The 16,882-nt window shown below is 36.2% G+C and overlaps 1 protein-coding gene and 1 long non-coding RNA gene across 7 annotated transcripts; both read left to right on the plus strand.

Annotated features, from left to right (window-relative positions):
* The first annotated feature begins 6,860 nt into the window (after positions 1–6,860).
* On the plus strand, positions 6,861–10,606 carry LOC111471907 (cytochrome c-like). Its single transcript, XM_023117581.1, has 3 exons — positions 6,861–7,078; positions 7,870–8,003; positions 10,199–10,606. Exons 1-3 carry the CDS (start codon positions 6,967–6,969, stop codon positions 10,289–10,291), a joined length of 339 nt encoding a protein of 112 aa, XP_022973349.1. The 5' UTR covers positions 6,861–6,966; the 3' UTR covers positions 10,292–10,606.
* Positions 10,607–11,194: 588 nt separating this feature from the next.
* Positions 11,195–16,047, plus strand: LOC111471908. 6 transcript variants are annotated; one of them, XR_002715286.1, is made up of 6 exons: positions 11,195–11,466; positions 11,717–11,790; positions 11,893–11,969; positions 12,189–12,260; positions 13,482–13,553; positions 13,650–16,047. It is a non-coding gene; the product is annotated as an uncharacterized LOC111471908 (long non-coding RNA). The 6 variants fall into 6 exon arrangements; XR_002715285.1 differs by having other exon boundaries at positions 11,196–11,441; XR_002715288.1 differs by lacking the exon at positions 11,195–11,466 and adding an exon at positions 11,521–11,539.
* The last annotated feature ends 835 nt before the right edge of the window (positions 16,048–16,882 follow it).

Below are 16,882 nucleotides of genomic sequence, written 5' to 3' on the forward strand. Positions count from 1 at the left end.
CATAAGAGAATTGCCTGGGAGGTGTGCCAACTTTGTCAATCTATCCACAATTCCCCGATTACTATGTAGCCCTTTAGCATTCTGGGTAGTCCTATTATGAAGTCCATGACTATATTTTTCCGCTGCCACTCTAGTATATTCAGGGGTTCTAACATCTGTGTCGTCTTTTGTCTAGAGCTTTTAACGGTTGGCATACTAGGCACTTGCTTACAAACTATACTACGTCCTTCATACTCTTGCACCACAAATGTTGTTTTAAATCTTGGTACATCTTAGTACCACCTGGATGCATAGAAANTGGCAAGTTATGAGCCTCCATCAATATCTCCTTCCTTAATTCCTCTATTGCTGGGATACATAGGCGTTCTTGACATAACAGTTCGTCATCTAAGGATTTTGAGAACCCATCCACTAGACCCTGTACTAGCTGACTCAAAATCTTATGGAGGGCTAGGGTTCTCTCGTTGGAAATCAATAATTCTCTGTTTGAGTGTGGGTTGTATTGTGAGTCAAGCCATATGTGCTATGACTCTCTCAATCACTATCGCTATGTTAGCTCACTCAAAATCTCTTTAAACTCGTACCTCTCTAGTAATAAGGGCCGATAAGTGTGTCGTCTTTCGACTTAGGGCATCAACAACCATATTTGCTTTTCCAATGTGATATTAAATGTCTATGTCATAATCCTTCACCCACTTCAACCACCTCCATTTTCTCATGTTCAGCTCTTTCTGGGTGAAGAAACATTTCAAACTCTTGTGGTTGGTGTAAATTTTGGTCTTTTCTCCATACAAGTAGTGTCGCCAAAACTTTAATGAAAACACTTATGTGCCCAACTCTAGGTCGTGTGTTGAATAATTCTTCTCATATTCCTTTAACTAACAGGATGCGTATGCAACAACCTTGTCGTGGTGCATCAACCCACATCCTAGTCCTTTCTTAGAATCATCACTATAGATCACATACTCTTCTGAACTCTCTGGTACCATGAGTATTGGGGTTGTTACCTATCTTTTCTTTAAGCCTTTGAAGCTTGCTTCACCCGCATCACTCCACCTAAATGGTACGACCTTCCTCGTCAGCTATGCAAGTGGTGAGGCTATCTTAACGAAGTCCTGTACAAATCTTTGATAATAACCCGCTAATCCCAAAAAAAATTGCACCTCTGTAACTGAAGTTGGGCGTTCCCACTTTGTAACCGCTTCAATTTTGGTAGAGTCTACATAAATTTCGTTCTTTGATACCACATGTCCCAAGAACAAGACTTGTCGCAGCCAAAATTCACACTTGAAAAACTTGGCGTACAACTTGTTCAACGTCAGATTCGTGTGTGTGGCCTCATCAGTGTTTTTCGCATTCTCTCTCTCTCTCATTCTCTCTTTGTATTTCTCTCTTGCAGGTGATCTCTGGGAGCGTGGTTGTACTCTGAGGGTGTTTGGCATTATGTAGGGGTCGGGAGAGAGTGTGTTCGAGTGAGATGCGAGAATTCCAACACTCGTTGGTATTCTCGCAAGTCGCCAACGACCGCTTGATATTTATTTATTTATTTTATACGACCGTTACATCAATAGTGAAATTGAACTAGTTCTTCAATAGAGACCTCTAAGTAATAAAATATCCATAAAAGAAACCCTTCTCCACCAAGAGAACTCCATGCAATGAAACCCTGTAAAAAAATAAACTCCTAAACTAAAGATCAGTTCAAAGGTGTATGACATTGGACATAAATTTTTTGGGCAACTCAAAATCAAGTCAAAATCCAATAAAGGTTCCACATTTATCTCTAGTCGACATCCTTCCAAACCAATATTTATAATTTGAATATACTAGCACTTGCCCTCTCATGAACCAAACTCATTATTGCATAACTATGAAAAAGATGAAACAGTAGATCTTCCTTCCTATGTGTGAATGATTTAGCCATGACTAGAAAATTCTAACCCAATTGTGTGCACAATCAATCAACTACACATAATAAATATCATGGATGTGTATCACTTCAAGATTGGCTACATAGCTAAGAATAAGGTACCTAGTACGATCAATGTTTTAATCAAATATTTGTGTACGATTGGGCATGACTTCGGCAACTTCAATCATGGGATTACATACAAAGCATATGAACATAGAGTTGGACAACTTCCATTTGTGTTTTTACCTTATTAGATTCCAAGTAATAATGACTGCCTAAACTACATAAACCAAAATCTATCAAGTGATGGAACCATATCTCCTCTGTTCATTTGGAGAGTTGAGCTTCTATGAAGTGAAAGGATATTTAATATTCTATTACCGTTTACCTAGGTACTATATTTGACCTTTAAAAAGGTAAATATCTATCATCATCACTGATTTATCATAAGTATTATATTTAATCTTTATGATAAGCAAATATATTTTTCTATTTATTGTTTTTTCCGTTTATTATTCATTTCATTTATTGCTCATTTCCTTACCTTTCCTTTGTAATTTATATGATGATTATAACTCTTTTGATTTTGCAACTCCGATTCTTTATTTTCAATGGCTTCTGAATCCTCTACTCATCTTTTTCTCCACCACTACGGTTGACTTTGACGCCGCAAGGGAAGTCGCCATGGTTGCCGCAAGCGGAGCCGATTTATTACTCTTCGACTCCACCCCTTTGGCCTCCAAATCATCCATCGTAGGCCCCTTTTGCCATACTCCATACATACAACCTCACCTACTCCAACATCATTGGTTTCCCCTCAGCTAAAATAGCTTCTTTCNTTGGTGTAAATTTTGGTCTTTTCTCCATACAAGTAGTGTCGCCAAAACTTTAATGAAAACACTTATGCGCCCAACTCTAGGTGTGTGTTGAATAATTCTTCTCATATTCCTTTAACTAACAGGATGCGTATGCAACAACCTTGTTGTGGTGCATCAACCACATCCTAGTCCTTTCTTAGAATCATCACTATAGATCACTTACTCTTCTGAACTCTCTGGTACCATGAGTATTGGGGTTGTTACCTATCTTTTCTTTAAGTCTTTGAAGCTTGCTTCACCCGCATCACTCCACCTAAATGGTACGACCTTCCTCGTCAGCTATGTAAGTGGTGAGGCTATCTTAACGAAGTCCTGTACAAATCTTTGATAATAACCCGCTAATCCCAAAAAAAATTGCACCTCTGTAATTGAAGTTGGGCGTTCCCACTTTGTAACCGCTTCGATTTTGGTAGAGTCTACATAAATTTCGTTCTTTGATACCACATGTCCCAAGAACAAGACTTGTCGCAGCCAAAATTCACACTTGAAGAACTTGACGTACAACTTGTTCAACGTCAGATTCGTGTGTGTGGCCTCATCAGTGTTTTTCGCATTCTCTCTCTCTCTCATTCTCTCTCTGTATTTCTCTCTTGCAGGTGATCTCTGGGAGCGTGGTTGTACTCGTGAGGGTGTTTGGCATTATGTAGGGGTCGGGAGAGAATGTGTTCGAGTGAGATGCGAGAATTCCAACACTCGTTGGTATTCTCGCAAGTCGCCAACGACCGCTTGATATTTATTTATTTATTTTATACGACCGTTACATCAATAGTGAAATTGAACTAGTTCTTCAATAGAGACCTCTAAGTAATAAAATATCCATAAAAGAAACCCTTCTCCACCAAGAGAACTCCATGCAATGAAACCCTGTAAAAAAATAAACTCCTAAACTAAAGATCAGTTCAAAGGTGTATGACATTGGACATAAATTTTTTGGGCATACTCAAAATCAAGTCAAAATCCAATAAAGGTTCCACATTTATCTCTAGTCGACATCCTTCCAAACCAATATTTATAATTTGAATATACTAGCACCTGCCCTCTCATGAACCAAACTCATTATTGCATAACTATGAAAAAGATGAAACAGTAGATCTTCCTTCCTATGTGTGAATGATTTAGCCATGACTAGAAAATTCTAACCCAATTGTGTGCACAATCAATCAACTACACATAATAAATATCATGGATGTGTATCACTTCAAGATTGGCTACATAGCTAAGAATAAGGTACCTAGTACGATCAATGTTTTAATCAAATATTTGTGTACGATTGGGCATGACTTCGGCAACTTCAATCATGGGATTACATACAAAGCATATGAACATAGAGTTGGACAACTTCCATTTGTGTTTTTACCTTATTAGATTCCAAGTAATAATGACTGCCTAAACTACATAAACCAAAATCTATCAAGTGATGGAACCATATCTCCTCTGTTCATTTGGAGAGTTGAGCTTCTATGAAGTCAAAGGATATTTAATATTCTATTACGGTTTACCTAGGTACTATATTTGACCTTTAAAAAGGTAAATATCTATCATCATCACTGATTTATCATAAGTATTATATTTAATCTTTATGATAAGCAAATATATTTTTCTATTTATTGTTTTTTCCGTTTATTATTCATTTCATTTATTGCTCATTTCCTTACCTTTCCTTTGTAATTTATATGATGATTATAACTCTTTTGATTTTGCAACTCCGATTCTTTATTTTCAATGGCTTCTGAATCCTCTACTCATCTTTTTCTCCACCACTACGGTTGACTTTGACGCCGCAAGGGAAGTCGCCATGGTTGCCGCAAGCGGAGCCGATTTATTACTCTTCGACTCCACCCCTTTGGCCTCCAAATCATCCATCGTAGGCCCCTTTTGCCATACTCCATACATACAACCTCACCTACTCCAACATCATTGGTTTCCCCTCAGCTAAAATAGCTTCTTTCATTTTCTTCCCAATCGACCCTTCATTCTTCACAGAAACCCTAAACTTAGGATCCTCATTAGCGTACTCATTGGAAACATACGAAATCTCGACAAGCCCATTGACCTTCTGCAGAGATTTGCCTTCAAAATTTGGGCATTGTACTGGCCTCTACGCCAACCAAGTCGTCGTCGGCCACCTCACAAAAATCGGCTCATTCGCCCACTGTGGTGACTCTTTCGGCTTCAACACCGTCTTTGTCTCTTGCTTCCGAGGGCATGGGTCCCTCTCCGTCCATTGGAACTTCACCACCTGTTATGGCGCTGACTACTTCTCCACCGACTCCGTCTACCTTGAGTCTCTATAGCCATCACCCTAATTATGAAGCCTCTACCTTAGTCTCTATAGTCCACAACCCACGATTATTTCTCAACACCTGACTTCTAATGGTTCTCCTTCCTCTTATTTGACTCTCTATCAATCTCTCTTTGAATTTTTCAGATTCAAGCTTCACGTTCGTTCAAAGCTCAGCTTGCGGGGGTGTTAAGGATATTTAGCATTCGATTATGAATTAACATAGGTACCATATTTGACCTTTTATTAAAGACAAATATTTGTCTTTCATTACCGTTTATCATAGATATCATATTTGACCTCTATTCTAAGCAAATATATTGTATCTATTTGTTGTTCTTTTCATTTTTTTTTTTTTTTTGTAATTTATTTGATGATTATACATAGAAATTTTTACTCTGCAATGATTTTAGTAAATTTTCTCAATTGACATGAGCTAATATAAGTTCAATATCTCCCGGAACAGAAAGAGTCCGCATAATTATACACACCAAATAATCTTATTTTCATATTTATGGTTAAACCATCTTTGGCTTAAATAGTTTAAATATGTTAATACTAAATTCATCCTTTAATAAACTTTTGAGTGTGACCTCTTAGCTTTTAAACTTTGAATCTTACTCATATCAACTCAATCATAGGGAAAGTGACCCAGTTAAGTCATTTGTCATCTGTAATTCTTATTTCTAGGGTACGATTCCAATAAATTATTGATTTCATTTACAAATAGGGAGTGACTCTGTCATGTCGACTCGTATCATGTAAAATATGACTTTTGTAGATTATTTCATATGCATGCAAGGAGTGACCTCACATGTGGGTTCATATCATCATGTCACAATCAGAAGAGAATCTAATACATATAGGAAATGAAATCATATATGTACTCGTATCGTATAGGGTATAATCCTAATATAATCATATCATATACATAAAAGAAATGATCACACATGTGAGCTCATATCATTAGGACATGACCCTAGTAGAATTATATCTCATACCTATAACGAGTGACCTCGCATACCAACTCATACCATTGGAGTACGATCCTAGTAGATCTAGGACATACAGGGAGTTACCCTCATATAGAGCACGATCCTAGTAGAATCACATTATATACATGCAAAAAGTGACCTCAAAATCGTTAGGGCACGACCCGAGTAAATTCGTATCATATATGCAAGGAGTGAACTTACAATTATTGGAACATAACCTTAATATGATTACACCATATACGTGCAAGGAATGACCTAATAAATGAGCTCACTCATTAGAGCATGATCCCAATAGATTTTGGTACATATAGAGAGGACCTCATACGTTATCGTAAAGGGCATAACCCAAGCAGAATCACTTCATATACATGCAAATAAAATAAATATGCGTATATACAATAAATTATACGTATATATAATTGTAATATAATTTTTAAGAGTGGTGGGACAATAAACAATAAATAAATAAATATAAAATTACTTAAAAAAAATGTAAGCGGATGTGTATATTTTAAAATTAACAAGAATTGGAGGTTGATTAGGCAAATTAAAAATTGAGAAGGGCTAATGTGAAAATTGGATAGTTAGAGGGGTGGTTGGTGCAATTTTCTAAAAAAGAATGGAAGAAATATTTGGCGTAGAATCAACGGTAGGGAAGGCAACGCAGACAATTCTCACCAGGTATTATTATAAAATATGCGGTGACCAATGCTTGTAATGCCGACCTAAAAGCAAATAAGAAAAATAAATAAATAAATAAATAAATAAATATAGAGAACTGTAAGAAGACAATTAAGGCCCTCTGCGGTGCGTTGGTATAAAAGGATGCAGAGTATGGAGGACACGAGAAACATTGCGAGCCCTAGCCCTCAGATCTGAACAACATCTCATTCCAACGCCATGGCCAGCTTTGACGAAGCCCCTCCCGGCAATTCCAAAGCTGGAGAGAAGATTTTCAAGACCAAATGCGCTCAGTGCCACACTGTCGACAAGGGTGCTGGTCACAAGCAAGGTTAGAGATTATCATTTCTTATTTATATGTTTGGATTTCTTGCGACTCGAGATCGGAGGTTAGAGATCTCGAAGTCTCTATTAGTAATCTGAACATGTTCGTCCATCTTTCAGGATTCAGATGCTGAGTTTTGCTACGTTTGAATCGATCTGATCGTTTTCTCTGATTTCCCCCAATATACTCTAGGAAACTAATACCTAGTATTGGCCTTCATCAAATTTTTCCATTGATTCATTGTCCTTGCCCGAAACGAAACCGCCTACCAGGAACATGATATTTATTATTATTTATTTTTTTATGGAAATTTGACTTGGTGAAATGACTTTCGAAATATTTAGAAGCGTTTACTTTTATGAAACTAATAACAAATATATGGATTTTTTTTATAAAAGAAATCATTTAATACAGTAATTTTTTTATATCTCACTAATTATTCATTAACTTCGTTTTTTTTTTGGCGAACAATTGATTTTAGTCAATAGTATGTGGCTTCTTACTTTTAATTTTTGCTATTAGTTTTTTAGCTCCAGTTTCTGTGCTATTTTACGCAAGTTGTAAGATTTGCTGTTACTTTTATTCTGTTTCAATTGGGTTTCATTAGATTTTGAGTTGTGGATGTACGAAGCTTGTTATTGCGTAATTACAATGATGAATATGTTTGACTTTTTTATTTTTTATTTGGAGTAGATTTTCATCCCTCCCTTTCGCTTTTTCATTAGGAAAAAATCAACCTTTCTATATTCATATGTAAGTAGACTCTAAGACGAGCAATGGCACTTGGAATCTTGCAGGTCCCAATTTGAATGGGCTATTTGGACGGAAATCTGGCACAACTGCTGGATACTCTTATTCTGCTGCCAACAAGAATATGGCTGTGATATGGGAAGAAAAGACCTTGTATGACTACTTGCTTAACCCCAAGAAGGTAACTCCCGTCTATTTCTCAACACTTGTGGCCTTGTAGTATTTGATTTGAAGCTAGTTTATTTCCCTGCGTTGTCGTCCAGATGTTCCAATTGTTGATTCATTGATACACCTAAATAGGCTTGCCGTGTTCCTTACTAGCCTTTTTCTTCATAATGCCTCCTCAACTGATTCCCAAGTGCTGAAATGTTTTTGGGAACTTCGATCCACCTGTTCGTCTCTTACCATCTTACAAGTTGCCTGAACCAAAAATATGTACATTCCTTTTCTACAATAATAGCCAAAAGTTTTGAAGAATGGTCAACCACCATTTGCGTCACAAATCTCTCTTCACTTGGTGTTTCAATCATAATTTAAGCAAAAATAAAACGTACAAAATTGCCTCTTATATCTGAATATGCTTCAGACAAGCACGTTAATAGTTTCTTGACACATGATTGATTTCCACAATTTCCCTCGATTGCTTCACAAGTCTCCTTTAGGAAAATCACTTGCCTTTAAATCTATCTTTTGTGACATGATTAACTTTTTTGTCATCGATGCTATTAGGAACACTCTGGTCCCAATGTGTATCGTCGTGGTAAATCCATTTAGGCATTAGTTATGTGTCTTCCCTTGCTCTCTTCGCTTCTTCTTGCAGCTATAACAAAGTTCATCCTGAACCCTTGCTTAGGGCTTCCTCTCAATGGAAATATTCATTTGCCCTCGAGTTTCAATGACATAACTAACAAAGGAAGTTTGGAAAATCCCAGTATATTCTTCTCAGTTTGGCTATAAAATGAAAAATTCAAAACTTCCAAAGCAAGTGAAATTCTCTATGGGAACGTTTGAGTTGAAGTGTTAACATTCACTCAAATCCCTTGATAATGTCCCTTATGATCTCACTGTGTTTATGAACACCCTCATTTTCAGCACTTCAAACCGTTTTTTTATTCCTTGATGACAGATGGCTCTATGGCCACAATGTTTGATGATTTATTTTTTGCCTATTTGTTGGCTTGAAAGGAAAGGAACAAGTCTTCTGGTTATGGCGAATAAAATCCCATGTTATACTCGTTGTTTTATCATTGAACCATGTTTGTTAGGTTGTGATTCTTAAGTTTGGATATGTTAAAGCTTGTGTTGGGAGTTTATTTTAAGAAACAGGGGTCAGTATACTATTTGAATTGTGCAGATAAATGGGGTTTTGTTTGTGTAACCTATGTTCATCTTTTTTGTTTTGGTTTGGGATTTATAAGAAATTTAAATAATTTACATGTTCACCATTTTTTGTATAGAAAATTCATTTCTACATTAAATTTGGTAAAAATATCATAATATTTTTCTTTTGTAATCCGCAAGTAATGCAAGTAATGTTTAAAATAGTTTTAATACCGTTGTCAACCCTGCAATCTTTTTTAATAATTATTTTGTAATGTGAATATTCAATTACTTCTGTAATTGCTTCTCAAATATTCACCAAGGTGCGATAAAGTGTGTATTATAAATTCTTCCAAACAGGCCAAGCTTTCTGAACCATTGTTATCTTTGTAGTTCTTTCTTGATGTTAATTTTGTGTTTCCTCCCTTATGAAATTGTCTTACCTTTCAAAATCAAGGAAAATGGAAAAACTTTTGGGAAAGGAAACCTCCAAATTTGCCCATCCAATTAATTTACAAACCCTCCAATCATGTTCTATCTGACTGAGGTTTTAGAGATACAGTCATTGTAAATCACCTCTCTTAAAGCTTTTATAAAGGCGAACAACTTGGAAAAGGAACAATTATTCCTCTTTTTTCATCTTCATTTTCCATATAAACTCTTCCCAAACCAACATATTTTTTGCATTCCATCATTTTTTTTTTTTTTTTTTTTTTTTTTTTTTTTTTTTTTTTTTTTTTTTTTTTTTTTTTTTTTTTTTTGAGGAAACATCTTCGATATTCTTTAAGGTTCTCTAACCCTTTTTTGAAAATGCATCCTCTTGTGTGGAATCTGCAGTAACTCAAGTGCTTATGATTGCTATGGTTTATAGAGGAATGTGAAGCTAATTGTAAATTTGGAGGAATGAAAAGAATACTGAGCTTGGTTTATGAATTTTGTCTGTCCTTCTTTGATCAATGATCACTTATGTCTCTTTCAAAGTTTTAGGAGATGGTAGTGTTTCAGTTGGTAAATATTCTAACAAAAAGTTGGGGGATGTGTGTATCCATTGTACAGTATATTCCTGGAACAAAGATGGTTTTCCCAGGGCTGAAGAAACCGCAGGATCGTGCCGACCTTATTGCTTATCTGAAGGAAGCAACTGCTTAATTGCATAATATATGGTTGATGCTTTTTCCAATCTCAATTTTTTGCTCAGTTTTCCCCATCATCGTTAAAATAAGAACATTGAGAGGAGAGGAACCTTGGATGAAAAGTTGGAGGTGGTCACACGCAGGGACTTTTTTTCTTTTTCATTAAATTCTTACTTCCCTTCCTTCGCTACACTCATTTGCAGAGTTCACCCCATTTGTATCTTACATTATTGTTTGTTGTGTGACCATAACTGCTACAATTTTTTGGGCCAAGCCGGTTCTGGCAACTTATTTTCCCATAATAAATATCACACTTGTTAGAGAGACTACCTATTTTCAATGCATTATATTAAGATGAAGTTCAACATTTCTGGGTTTTTTTTTATTTTTTTTATTTATTCTTCAATTAAGAACGAAATAAACAAAAGTATTTGATTGTTATTTATTCTTATGTTTCTTCAGCATAATGTGTTGAAATAAAATTTATTACATATAGTTTATATAAATATAAAATTATTATTTTATTGAAATATGTTTTTGTTGAATTAACATGATCATGGTAACAAGAAGTTTATATAAAAATCATAATTACACAAATAAACAAATTTATTTAAAACAAAAATTAATGGGAAATAGAAAGTAGTTATTTATTTGATAGAAAAATGAAATCTATTGGTGAGGAAGGAAGAAGAGGTGTATGAAAATTCAAGCGATAGGGTGTGATAGAATCCGTTTGGTGTCACAAATGTCCTAATCTTCCTGTGGGTAACTCATGAGTGGTCCTCTCCAACTGCCCAAATAGGAGAGACTCACAAATGTCCCAATCTTTTGTGCCCAAATAGGAGAGACTCATTTGCTGCCCCCACACTGTGATTCAGAATCAATGATGGTTTTCTCAGTTTCGAATAGTAGTATATGAGTGGAGCAAGAGCGAGTTGTATGTCTTATCATTTATTGATTATTCTACTTTTAAATCATTTGGAGTTGGACGAAGTTGACTTACATCGTTTGGAAATTGGGATTGTTCAAGAGTGTAGTGTTTATAGTTAAAAGTTGAAGTGAATGCATATCAGAATCCATGGCGGCGTGGGCGTTAGCTTTGTTGCTCTTCTTCAACCACCTACTCCTCCACGCGGCACCACAAACTATCACCGATCCTACACAAGGTTCATTAAACAAGGACATGCAATGGTAGAATCTAAACCTTCAAATGTGGAAACTGCTTTGGAATTGCTTGAAATTTGTTTGGAAACACTGATGTTGGGTGCGTTTTGACATTCTCTGCTCATTTTGTGCATATAACCTTGCAGGAAGGTTTCCCTCCCCTATCTGTCTGCTTTCTTCCTTATGCTTTGCTTGGTGTTGCCCCTTCGTTTAATTTCTATTGCTGGTGAATCATATATGCTGTGAAGTTAACCGATGCTCTCTTAATTTCTCCCAGGAATTTGGAGAAAAATTTATTGTCTGGGCCACTGTAGCCGTCTGTTGGTAAACTAACGCAATTGAGTACACCTTGTAAGCCAATCAGATATTGATTTAGATACCTCTATAGACAACAAAGATCTTATTGTCAAAAGGTTTCTTCCTTTTCCTAATCCATGTCAAATTTTTGTTTAGGAACATTCGCATTAATAAATTATCAGGGGAACTTCCGAAGGAACTTGGACATTTTTCATCTACTCTGTAAGATATCTGTTTTAGTTTTTGAAAAAGAAAATGAACCTTTCATTGAATTTATGACAACTTACAACCATCATTACATGCTTGAAGTTCGGTTTCTTCTCTTAAGTGCATAAAATTCCTCGTTATTAAAAAGTATTCAAATTGGAGATTCATATCATCATTATAGCTTGTCGTGCTGCCATATTTCTCTTTGAATTTATTTAGCTTTTGTTCTTTTCTTGAAACTGTAGGGCCTTTGGGACTAACACTTTCTCCGGTCCATTACCATCAGCGCTTGGAAAGCTCTTTATGCTACAGGAACTGTAAGCTTCATAATTTACTTTTATGTAGTTTCTTACATGAAAATCCTGTTAAATCTGATTACAAAAACAAAGAAAAGGAATGCATCCATTTTTTAATTTTTCTTTTACAAGAACGAAACTTTTCATTAAATAAATCACAAGAGACTAATACTTTAGAGCTTCACAAACAACAAAATGTAACTTTGGGAATTTGGTTTACCATTCTTGTTGAAGAATGAGACCTTTAAATATAAAATATCTAAGAACTCCATAAACGATAAACAATCAACTCAAGGGAAAGTTTTGGAACGAATTACCTTAATGATCAAAATTCAGAGTAAAGAAAACTTGTTTCTAAACTCGTGATTCGAATCATTTCACAAAAGTTTGATCAATACCACTTGAATGACTCTATTGTGCAAGTTCTAGAATACTAGAATTTGAAAAATGAAAAACTTAATAACTCTTTGGAGAAACCCTCGCATTCTTTATCAAGACCAATTGAAACACCCACGCTCTTATGAAGACTAATCGAGAAGAGTTTACGAGGCACCTTGTATAGACTAGACTATGTGCTTCTTTATCTGCATTGTGGGACTCCAAATGTGCAGACTTAATGAAATTTGGTCACGATCATCTATGAAGGCTTCAAAGGAAACTTGAACAGCAGCTACGTAGGCTCAAAATGAATCTTTATCACGATGAAGGCTTTATCAGTTGAGTTAGGATTTTGGTTCTAATCAGATTTTCTAAATTACAATAGAAACTAGACTTTAAGGCTAATCTTCGACGGTAGACTTGTCGGAGGTAGAGTGTGCCATTTCAAACAATGGCTAGAGTTCCAACAGTAGTGGTGGCTAAAGCCTTAGGTAGACCAGATTAAGTAGGATCTCAAATTTTGGAAGAATATGAAGTTGATGTATTTCTTTTCATATTCTCTTGTATTAGAAGATCTTAAAATGCAAGCTCCTCTTGCATAAAAGAAAGACGGTCTTCCTAAGGAAATAAAAATCATAAATATAAATAATAAACATACACATAACATACCATCTTTGAATAATGTATAAATAATTGAATGAAACAAGATATAATGATAATGTTTTCAATGATAGAGTTGAGTAAAAGGATGGTTGAATATTCTCTCATTTTGTATTAATCATTAAAGATGTGTTAAACTTGTTAGTTGTGATTATCTACTTACACTGATCATTCAGGATGGGTTAGACTATGTTTACCTTAAAGGTACTTTGATAGCTCTGGAGTGCAAGGCGATAATCCCACAACATTTTCAAATCTAACGAATTTGCGGACAGTGTAAAGAATTGTCCAGCTTTGCCTTCACATAATCGATTAAGAAATTTTTAGAACCCACAATGGTTTCTGTTTTCTTTTTCTTCTTCTTATGGACAGATGGGCATCGAAATACCTGGATTCATTGGGGGCTGGCCAAAGCTCACTACTTTGTAATACACTACTTTCTTATGCTTATTCCCACCCACCTTTTCTAAACACTACAAAACTAGAGAGAGAGAGAATCTATTATTTCTATTGTTCTTTGGAGGGGTATAACACTTGTTACAATACAACAATCCAATGGTTCACTCATATTGAGGATGGATTAAAATACAAAGGATCTCCCTCTCGTTGGGATATTGAAACGTTGGAACACATGAGATGCTTGTGGCCCACCTCGTTGAAACACCATGGATCACCCCTAACTTCTGAGGCCCACTCGTACAAAAATAGCTCAACCCCTTAGCCAAACCCAGCTCCCGATCAACCCCATCGACCATGCCTCGTGGAGCCAAATATTTCCCATTCGTCTAACCCACCTCCATAAATGAAAGTCCACCTTGCTCACATAAACTAAAGGCCACTAGCCCCCCCACCCCATGTTAAGTCAACCTCCACAATCCCACCTACTATACCACTTCTTATTTCCGATCCACAAGTTGTGATAGCATAACAAGGAAAAGAACCAAAAAACCTTCCTCGTCCCAAGAATAAAATTCTCTACTATCAGCTCTCACCAAGAAACTGATGACGAATATACATCTAGTTCTCTTCTCCTCTCCACAGCTCCGCATCCCCTATAGCGTGTTAGGTTTGATTTAGATTTAGATTTGATTTAGTTATTTGATTTAGATTTCCTCGTTTTTCGTGTATTCTGTAACGCTATATAATAGCCAATTTCATTCTTCAATAGAGTGTGAGATTTCTCTCAATTCTTCTAATCTTTCCAGTTTTATCTTTGTTCTTAACATTTTGTATTAGAGTCATGCCCTAAACTTAGCCAAGTTAAAAATAGAAGTAACAATCTTCTACGTGTGTCATAATAAAAGTATGTCCATGGAGAGTTCATTTGTGCAGCGTGCAATTCCGAAATTTGATGGGTACTATGATCATTGGGCGATGCGCATGGAAAACTTTTTGGGTTCAAAGGAGTACTGGGATTTGGTGGAGAATGGGATTCCTGCATCAACAGAAGACATCGTTTTCACAAATACCTAGAAGAAGCACATTGAAGATCAGAAGTTGAAAGATTTGAAAGCAAAGAATTGTCTATTTCAAGCATTAGATCGTTCGATCTTGGAGACAATCCTCAACAAGGATACAACAAAGAACATATGAGATTCTATGAAGCAGAAATATCAAGGTTCAACACGGGTAAAGCATGCACATTTGCAAGCTCTTCGGAAGGAGTTTGAAATGCTTCACATGAAGGCAGAAGAATCTGTGGATGAGTATTTTGCTTGGACCCTTAGCATAGCCAACAAGATGAAACTAAATGGTGAGAACAAAGGAGATGTTGAAGTAGTTGAAAAGATTCTGAGATTATATTGTGTGTTTCATTGAGGAGTCCAAGGATACAACCATCTTAACCATTGATGAGTTGCAAAGTCGCCTGCTTATGCATGAACAATGCATGAGTTCGAATGTTGAAGAAGAACACGCTTTGAAGATCACTCATGGTGAACAATCTGGAGGAAGGGGTCAAGGTCGTGGAAGTTTTAGAGGTAGAGGAAGGGGACGAGACAGACAAACCTTCAACAGGGCGGGCCACAGTGGAGTGCTATAAGTGTCACAAGCTAGGACATTTTCAATGGGAAGGTCAAAGGAAGGAGAAGGAGACAAACTATGCAGAGACTCAAAAAGCGATGTTGCTGATGGTTTACGTGAACATGAATAAGGCTAATAGAGAAGATATGTGGTTCCTCGACTCGGGATGTAGCAATCATATGTGTGGGAAGAAGGAATATTTTTGAAATTTTGATGGAAGTTTCAGAGATTCAGTGAAGCGGAGCAACAACTCAAGTATGGTTGTAATATGAATGGGTAATGTACGGCTGCAAGTGAATGGAGTCATACAGATAATCACAGGAGTGTTCTATGTGCCAGAGCGGAAGAATAATGTGTTGAGTATTGGGAAATTGCAAGCAAAGGTGCTTACCATTTTGTTTCAAAATGGAACGTGCAAGGTGTTTCATCCTAAGAGAGGCTTAATCATGGAGACAAAGATGTCTTTGAATTGAATGTTTGTATTGTATGCTATATCTCAGCCTTTAACATCCACTTGTTTCAATACAATCACAGAAGATATTGAGCAACTTTGGCATGTAGATATAGACGGATTAAAGACTCCACCAAAAGAAGAGGTGGATGGTTTACCACCACTCAAGTCTCCATTGAGACTATGTAAAAATTGTCTAGTGGGTAAGCAACAAAGGCACTCGTTTCAAAAAAGGAGCACATGGCAAGTTTCACAAATTCTCCAATTGGCGCATGCTGATATTTGTGGACCGATCAAACTCATCTCAAACAGAAAAAAAAGGTACATGATTACTTTCACAGATGAAAAAAAACATGGGTTTATTTCTTAATATAAAAATCAGAAGCCTTCGCTGTATTTAAAAACTTAAAGATTCATGTTCGGAAGGAAACATACTCATTTATTAAAGCCTTGCAAACTGATCGAGGAGGAGAGTTTACATCACAAGAATTCACCAACTTTTGTGATGTAAATGGTATACAAAGACAACAGACAGCTGCATACTCACCACAGCAGAACGGAGTTGCAGAACGAAAAAATAAAACTATTATGAATATGGTTCATAGTATGATTTCAGAAAAGAAAATTTCGAAAAGTTTTTGGCCTGAAGGTTGTTGACTGCATGTACTGAATCGAAGTCCAACATTGGCTGTCAAAAATAAAACTCTGGAAGAAGCTTGAAGTGTAGTCAAACCTTCCGTTGAGCATTTTAGAGTTTTTGGATGCATCTCTCATGTTCATGTGCCTGACAGTAAAAGAACTAAACTAAGGTGGATGATAAGAGTTTGAGTTGTGTTTTGCTGGGAGTTTGTGAAGAGTCAAAGGCTTACAGATTCTATGATCCAACTTCACAAAGGATTGTAATAAGTAGGGATGTTGTATTCGAGGAAGATAAGAGTTTAGACTAGGATAAGACCTATGATGAAACCATTATGTGCGATTTGGAATGGGGTGATCAAGAGGAGGCAGCAGATGTGTTTGTTGAAAATGAAGAAGGGAGCGAATCTGATATAGAAGCTGCAGAGGAAAATACTGTAGAGGAAAATCTTTCCTCTGGCTCTTTGGCTGAAGCAAGCTCTCCTTCTTTGGCTAA

This window comes from Cucurbita maxima, unplaced genomic scaffold (assembly GCF_002738345.1).
Source record: "Cucurbita maxima cultivar Rimu unplaced genomic scaffold, Cmax_1.0 Cma_Scf00060, whole genome shotgun sequence".
Classification (NCBI taxonomy): domain Eukaryota; kingdom Viridiplantae; phylum Streptophyta; class Magnoliopsida; order Cucurbitales; family Cucurbitaceae; genus Cucurbita; species Cucurbita maxima.

Coding starts and splice junctions, on each gene's coding strand:
- LOC111471907 (XM_023117581.1), top strand. CDS start 6,967: ATGGCCAGCTTTGACGAAGCCCCTCCCGGCAATTCCAAAGCTGGAGAG. Junction 7,079..7,869: donor GGGTGCTGGTCACAAGCAAG/GTTAGAGATTAT, acceptor GGAATCTTGCAG/GTCCCAATTTGAATGGGCTA. Junction 8,004..10,198: donor ACTTGCTTAACCCCAAGAAG/GTAACTCCCGTC, acceptor TCCATTGTACAG/TATATTCCTGGAACAAAGAT.